The 8,447-nt window shown below is 39.3% G+C and overlaps 1 protein-coding gene across 9 annotated transcripts in view; it reads left to right on the top strand.

Annotated features, from left to right (window-relative positions):
- The first annotated feature begins 343 nt into the window (after positions 1-343).
- The window catches only part of THOC2 (THO complex subunit 2), a 51,088-nt gene continuing 42,984 nt past the window's right edge, over positions 344-8,447 (top strand). For 3 of the 9 annotated variants that reach the window (XM_080624838.1, XM_080624839.1, XM_080624840.1), the window contains exons 1-2: positions 344-523; positions 7,398-7,456. In XM_080624838.1, coding sequence (XP_080480964.1) covers positions 462-523; positions 7,398-7,456 — 121 coding nt within the window. In that variant the 5' untranslated portion in view covers positions 344-461. The remainder of the gene's footprint in view (positions 524-7,397; positions 7,457-8,447) is intronic. The other 6 variants (XR_013957554.1, XR_013957555.1, XM_080624835.1 and 3 more) reach the window with 3 other exon arrangements.

Below are 8,447 nucleotides of genomic sequence, written 5' to 3'. Positions count from 1 at the left end.
ACTCATGTTTCGTGTCACATACGCGTTCAACACATTTAAACACACTCAAGCTCCCTCAGCGTGCTTCCTCAACCGTTTTTACAGCTGTAGAAACCTCTGCTCGCAGCGTTTTTATGTATCTGAAGGGAGTTGCCTAACGTGACGAGGGAGGTTCCCCCGACCTCAGCAGCTTTACCCGCAGGCCAGGCTGCCCCCATCCGCGGCTCCGGGTGTGCCGAGGGGCTCAGCGGGACGTCGCATAACCACGGCCGCTGAGAGTGGCTCCGCGACCCGCGCCACTTAAGGGCGGCGACCGTACTGCGGCCCGTAGGCGGTATCGATGCGCATGCGCGAGGGAACGTCGCGCATCTTCTCCCGGGGTACGGCGCATTCGTATCCCGTCGTGCCTCGCGAGCTGTTGCGTCCCCTCTGACCCGGGCTCACGGCTCCACCATCCGGGCTCTCGGCGCCACACGGGGAAGATGGCGGTGCTGCTCCCTGCAGAGTGGATAAAGAACTGGGAGAAAGGGGGCAAGAACGAGTTGTGAGTGCGGGGCCGTAGTGCGGAAGGGGCGCTGGGGCGATGTAGGCGGCTGACCTGCGGGAGCAAGGGGGAGCCTGGGCCTCACTGGCCGAGGGAGGCTGGGGGGGGGGGGGGGGCGAAGAGGTGGGAGCGGGCGGGGAGGTCGTTGCTTGGGGCTGCGTCCTTGCTGCCGGGGCTGAGGGTCGAAACCCGGGTCGGGAGGAAGTCTTAGGCCCTCTCCTATCCGGCTCGGCCTCTTTTGTCGGTTGCTAGCGACCTCCGCCGAAGCTCGTCCCCCGTAGCTGGGCCTACTGTCCTGACGCTCGTTGCCTGCACCCTGATCGTCCCCTTCCTGGCTCTGGGTCAGGTTTATCGGGCGTTGGGCTCCTCTTTTGCTGCCTACCCAGGGTAACATGGAGCGTGACACATTCTTGTTTCGCTAGCTCCGCGATGCAGGCCTTTCTAGCAGAGATCCCAGCCCCCGTTCTCACTTTTATACTTATTGTGTGGGTACTAGCACGATATACGTTCATTATGGAGAGGTAGGATCAGCTAGTAGTTCCTGTTTGCCGTGCAAGGTAGTCTCTGTGCACTGAGGGGGTCTGGTTATAGCTTCTCAAATCCATCCAGGTGCTAAAAGCTTTCCCTTTTAGGGCCTTCTGTGTGTATCTCTTTTAAGCACTCTTAACTTAGCAGGTTCATTAACTGTGGTGTGTTTCAATAGTACCTCTGTTCAGGGAGTTCCATTCCATGTTACTATGTTATTTTGTTTTAGTTAAAAACCCTACAGTTTCAAGTATGGGTGGTTGGGGAATCATTTTGAGAAATGCTTCTTGGTGCGCATATTTTGTTATTTTCTTTTGTTCACCTATTTTAAAAGGTTGTGCAGCTATGGTGGTGGTCTTCCCTCTACATGAAGAAAGAAAAAGTTAACGAGTAGAGAAGAGGCTATAGAGGCTCCATGCACAAAACGCAGTTCTTCCCAGAACTTCCATTTTGTAGTGAAGGGGCCTCCCTTTACAAGCATGCCCTTTTTGGCCTTTCAGTTGTGCTAGAACTATTACAATAACATGTAAGGTTAACATATTTTGCTGTGATACAAGGCCAATGAAAATCTCTTTGTATCTGCCATTGCAATGATAATAGAAGTGTTCAGGAGCCAGCCTCCAAACTGCTGAGGTTTGCATTGCCTTTTTTTAATCTCCTGTTTAAGATTTTATGGCAGTAACTGAATTTGCATCTAGCATGGCAATATTTATCCAATAAAAGATTTTTTTTTATTGAATGTGAGTATTAAGAATTTCTATGTGAGTAACAAACGAGGAAACATACAAATATATACTGATACCTTACAGAAGTGCACAAATGACTATAATAAAACAGATGATCTTTTTATATGTAACTTTATATACATAAGATGGACTACTAGCTTTTCTGTAGTGCCCATTAAGTAATTTTTAACTGAAGTAGTCACATATGATTATGATTTTCGTAACTTGCCCTGTTACGACCACTGAGATTGTATGGACTTTGCACGAGGACAGAAATATCGTAGTTGAACATATAATGGCAGCTGCATAGTTTGCATTGAATTCTTGGAACTTTTAACTGTGTAACAGGCAAGTTACATTAGCTTTTGGCCATGCTAGTGTTTTATGTTTTTCCCCTCCCCCTAGAGCAGTACTTCTTAACTGTAATGGGAAGAAAGTTTTAATCTGCCGTAGGACCAATAAAACAAAGCGATGGGCTAAATTCCTGTGTCTGTGGCATTTATACTTCAGTGGGAATACTGCTTAAATGCAGTTCCAAGCATGATTTAAAGCAGCTTTCAAAAGAGGCCATACATTTTAGAAGAAATGTGATTTGTGCCTGAGTAACAGTTGTCAGATTTTGCAGTGATAACTTTAGAAGCATCTGGAATATGTACAGACTTCCCCCCTGGATGCAAACCGATGCATCTCCAGCCTCAATCTAGAGAACTTTGTAGGAAACTTTTTTTGGGATGTATCTTCAGTGTGTAAATTTGTGTTTCTTTTCCCAAGATTTTCTATCTCCTGTTTTACTGGTGGAAAGTAAAATCATGATGCTCTCTTTACAAAATGAAACACATGAAATATTTGTAAATGTTGCTTAAACTAAGATGTGTACAATTGTAATGGTATTTTTTATTCTTCTTGAATTATTAATTTAATATAAATAAGCCCAGAATTATAAATTGTTTAGGCCACAACTGCAGTGTTTAGGGCTTGTGGTCCAAAGGTAGGACAGTGTGTTATATTGGTAAATAAGTTAGAAAAGGTGGAAGGGAAAGGACACTGTGAAAGGACACTAACTATTCTATGATTCTATGGCAAACCTGACATTTCTAGCAAATACAGAATTTGCAAGTTTTACTCTATGGAAGTCTGGTCTGCTAAAGTCCCTACATGAAGTCAGAGAACATTCACTCTTGTGTGGAGGGCGTTGTTTTGTTTTTAAACAAAGTGGTGGGCTTCTTCACAGAGAGACAAATACCAACTTTGTTGAAAAGTGAGGATTACAGGAAAAAAACTCCAAACCTCATGATTAGCAGAAATAAAAGATTAGGTTTTACAGGAAAAAAAGTAAAAGATTTGCTGGAGCATGAAATGGCTTACATGATCTCACTAGATCAGCCAGAGGTGGTATTTTAGCAGTTTCTAGTCACTTAAAACACAGTTTCATGTTTTGGGGGAATATGAAACTGTTTTGAGAGAAGTAAGTGATTTGTTTTTATTTGGCATTTCAACCTCTACTGTGATTAATAATGGATGTTTAAGATGATCCCTGCATGGCTTTTTTCTGAGTGATATGGTAGTGGTCTGCTTATGCTTGAAAGCATACAGGATTTGTAATGCTGCTGTAGTCAGTGGGAGATGCTATTACTTGGAGGGGGGAGAGGAGAAAAAGTTTGCTAGGATTTTTTTAAATAAATCCAGTAAGGAAATTGATTTTAAATCTTTTGCTGTGAAAAATAATGAACTTTATTTTTGCTGATGCGATCGGTTTGTTATGATATAACAGTAATATCCAAAACCCAGAAGGTAAGAATTTTGTACATGTCTTAAGGGTGTCATAATGTTAATTAGTAAGGCAGCATCGTCAAGCTTGGGTAACAGTGAGCACTGACTTACTAGAAATTGTTCAGAGACCTTGTTAAAACTGTACATGCTGTGATTTTAATTAATTCAGCTACTGATGTGCAGAAATATCTAATACAAATACATAAATGTACATCATGTTGTAGTTTCAGGTGTTCTTAGCTGCCAAAACTATAAACTAGTCAGGACGTGGTCATCTCTCATTTTTTATTTTGTTCAGACCCATCTCTGTCTAAACACAATTTATTAAATTATGTGCATTTATTTTGCTACTGCAAAATATTGTGATACCACAATATCACAATAAAAAAAGATATTGTGCAGAGATTGAGTTGGAATCTGTGTGACTGCTTATTGTGCTAATCAGTGTAGACTCCCTTTATACCTATTTGCATGTACATATGCTGTCTTTTGTAGTGAAATTATGTTGTTTTCTATAGCATCTTCCACAATAAAGTGCTAGTCTATGACTGCAGCCCATATAGACATTTCTAATACCCTCACAATGACAAGCACTTACCGTTTGACTGATACCTTGTTTTGTGGTAGATTAAACATCGAGAACTCTTTGGTGGGGAAGTAGGACTAATAATGTTCTCTGCTGGCAGTTGGTGTGGTATGTTATGCTTCAAAAGAAACTGAAAAAGCTTAATATTCTGTGAATGTGAGGTTTTGAGACTCAATCTTTCAAGCACTCTCCGCATGTTACTCTACTTGTACAAGGAATGTCACGGTGTTGAGTTAAAGGGCTGAGAGTCAGGAAATTGGAGTTTAGTTATACTTTTGCCATCCTGGCTGCTAAATGTAATTGATTGTACTTCACCTCAAGTAGGGAACTACTCACAGTTGAATTATGCATATAGTTAAATGTTTGCAGGCACATGCCCTTTGTGATAATTACTGGCATATACTATGTGTGTGGGAGTGTAATGGAGGATATAGGATATTGTGTATGAACCAGTAGGCTTAGGTTCAGTTGTTTGCTCTTCCTTGCACAAACGTTGCTTCAGAATTTGTTGTTGAAGCAAATCTATCCCATCTTAGTAAAAAAAAAAATTAATTTTGAAACTTTGGTTGTCACAAGGGATTCTCTATTTTTTTTTTTTAATAATAATTTTTCTAGGTTATCCTGGTTTTTGAAGTTGTATTTTACATGTATCACACAGCTTTATCTTTGGATGAAGTGATACAGGTTTTAGTAGAGTAGGAAAGTACTCTGTCTGAAGGTTGCAGCAGTGAACTCTATGAGATTAATGAAAGTTTCAAATGGGGTGACTGGGTCTGTTGAATTGAAAAGTGGACCTGATAAATTTCTGTTGTTCTGGGGGCCACTTAAGTGGGAAAGTATTGTTGTTGCTTTCTTTGTGAATTGATTAATCTTCCTAATACTGACATTTTTATTCTTGTGAACATGCAAGTATTATGATTTTGATTTATGATGTGCTTAATTAAGACTAGATGAAGTAATCTTATGGCTTATTGGTACTGTAAGGGAGGACTTCTGCCTTGTCTTCATTCACCATGGCTCTCTCTGCTCTTGTGCTTATCTGGCCTCCTGGTAAGCTTGCTTCAATGTGTGAAGTTGGCAGAAGACTTGTTTTCTGACCAGGTTTGTCAATTTAGCTGATTTAATTGACATGAGGGTTAGAACAGGTCAGCCAAGAAGGGAAGAAATGTTGGTGAATGTGTCCCGTTTCTGCAGCAAGAAGCCATTAAGGCAGCTCAGCTGTGCTGCCTGACAGCACTTTCAGAAAGAGTCATCCTCCTTTGGAGATAGAGTACCTGTGTGAAAGAATCTAAGGACAATTATTAATTTAGATCCAAAAAATATTACCAACATCCTCTTTTTTAATATCAAAATTTTCCCATGTAGACTTCCACAAAAATAATATTTTTACTCTTCCCCCCCCCCAGTATAATAATTGGGGGCGTGGGTGTTAATTACAAATGCGAAGCAAGTTATTTGTAGACTGATCTTAAATAGGGTTTCTTGTTACATTTATTCATCAAATATATGTCTCAAAGTTACGTGAAGTTGATAGTATTACTTTGGTATTGCTGGAAAGGGAATTGGAAGAGGTTATTAAAATGCTTGTTTTGTATTAGGATGTAGTTAAGTGAACTCTTCAGCTCAAGCAGACAGGGTTGTTGCTCATGTAATCTGGTTAATGATAGCATGTCATGGCGTAGGGGTCAAAGTGTGCATCTGAATAGATAATTTTTTGGAATCAGATCTTTCATATGACTGTTATTTGTATACAGACTTTAGAAATGAGTGCTTACAGGGTAACTAACATCTTTATAGAGAAGTAATTAAAATTTAATAAAATCTGACTTGGTTCAAACTGATGTGCTCTTTGGGGACAGTGGGGGGAAAAAATAATCAGTTGTTTCTTAAAAATACCATTCATGAAAAAGAAAATAGATTACCTATTCCCCTATTTTGCTGTCTCTTTTCTGGTTATTGCCAAACACGTTGCATTTTCTTCAATAGCATTTAGAACATCTTGGCCCTTCAATTGCTTTTTGCTGAGCTTGCATGTTTCTGCTGATTCCACTATATGTGAAACTGCCAATTTTCCAGTTGTCATTGAAGGGCGCTTATACCTTGTGTTTGCTAATTTTAATCCTTTGATTACTGGAACAGCTGTTTAGTCCTGCTGGAGAGGTAATAATCTCTGGATAGGATGCAAATAGAATGAGTAATAGATTGCTTCAGAATCCTTTTTTACTGCTTATTTTTCATGGTAAACCTTACTTGAGAGCATGCTTCAAAATCACTTCCACAGGAAACTGTAGTCTTGCCATCTTACGTACAAATATGATGTAGCTTTGATAACTGTCTTCAGTTTCTACATTAGTCTTTCTTGATGAAAAATATATGAAACTTTTGGTTGAAAATTTTCAAGTGTGAAGAAAATTCTTGAGATATTCATTGGTATTTGTTATAAATCTAGGTAAATTGCTACCTTTTTAAAATACTGTTGCTTTCAAATGTGAAACTGCTTTTGAATCTTCATTGGGGTGACAGTAGCAGTAGAGGAGAGGCAAAAATCCTTATAACTTCGAAGCATGTCCATTTGTAAGCTGTCAGTGTAGTGGAGAAGCCTCCTCTTTGAGCATCTATTTTATAGCATGCAGAACTATAATTTCATGGAACGGTCTGTATGGTATTGAGTGAACTTTTACATATGGCTGATTTGGTTGAGGGAGCCTCAGGGATGACTAAAGGCAATGTAACATGGCAGGTCTTTGCTTCCTGTATGGGTTGTCTTAATGACTTAGTTTATCTTAGCTGTCTCTCTTACCATTGATAAAACATTGCATTAGGAGATCATGCACCTACTTAATGTTAAATTTTTTTTGCAGGCCAGAGTTTGAAAGTAATCATAGTCATGGTATTTCTGTGAGAAGCATTTCTTCACTAGTTAGCAACATTAGGCTCATGCTAGCACATCTGTGCTTCCTTTCACATACTAGAATTGCCTTGTGTTCTTGTTTTGCTGTGTCTAATATTAGGAAGATTTTTTTTTTTTCCTAAGTATATGATATATATGTATGAGATCTGTTGGGAGTCTTGTATTTCTTTGCTCTAACTTCTGTGAATTAGTGTTTACTGTATGAAAATCAAAATGTAGTAAGTCATTTAAGCTGCCCAAATGGAAAGTTATTGTAGCCAGAACAACAAAAAGCGAGCCCCAGACATTTACATGTGTAGGCTAATATCCAACTTTTAAAGGGTTTTTTTTTCTTTTTTTTTGTATTTTTTATTGCAGTGTGCAGTTATGTCGTGCAGTCAGTGAAAACAAAAGCCATGATTCTATGGGTTTCAGAGGTAAGTTGTGTGGGTGTTTTTTTTTTGCTTTTAATTAAATAAAAAGCCTGGAAACGGTTGATGGTGGTACTTCTGCGTGTGTCTGCCTGAAGCATTAATATATGGTGACCATTAGTGTATGCTGGAGGTGAATGCTGCAAATTGCAAGGCAGTGCAAACATCCACAACTCTGTTTGTCTTCAGATGCCCAGGTGAGAGATTTCTTAGGTGGTACTAAGTAATGGTGAGATCCAGTATTTGGTCTGTGCTGTAGAAAATGGAATTCCATTTTACAGGCTCAACGTACAACTGGATTTTATTCTGAAAGTTAAATATACAAAGTCTAATGTATGCAGGTGTGATTATATACTGCAGAAAGTAATTTTTACAACAGCACCTGAGTTACAGGCTTTTTCTGCTTTTTTAGTGAAAGTCACTGCTGTCATTAAGTTTGAATTTTCACTTCATGAAATCTTTAGTGTTTAAAGAAAAATTAAATGTTTGCTTGGCAGAATCTGTTGGGAAAATCCTTCCGTATGCCTGAGACCACAGATGTGTGGTGCTGTTTAGATGCTGTTTTGGGTTCTTGCTAAAATAATCATAATGGACAATTATAATAGCAGAAAAGATAAAATGTTTCAATGTAAATTATAATTAATACTGTTAAGTAGGAAGAATTTATTTTTCTGCAAAGCAAAGTGTTTGTTCCCAAAGCTTGTGAAGAAAGATCACCAGGTGTTCTCTGTTCTAGAAGGAGATTGATAATTTCTATGTGCTGATTTCTTTCTTTCTTTGTCCTTGCTGTCAGGATCTAAAATATCCCATGGGAATGACTAGATAGATATGTGCAGTGGCTATATTGGAGGAGTTAATAGACAGTAGAAATAGAATCATCATAGAATCATATAGGTTGGAAAAGACCTTTAAGATCATTGAGTAGTTGAAGTCCTTCTGGTGATTGGATAAAAACCTGACAATACGGATAATCTGGAGTGAGGTCCAGGGATGTTGA

This window comes from Psittacula echo (genome assembly GCF_963264785.1).
Source record: "Psittacula echo genome assembly, chromosome: 8".
In the NCBI taxonomy this organism is placed as follows: Eukaryota; Metazoa; Chordata; class Aves; order Psittaciformes; family Psittacidae; genus Psittacula; species Psittacula echo.
The sequence above is the reverse complement of the archived record's forward strand: the minus strand, read 5'-3'. Positions and strand labels throughout refer to the sequence as shown.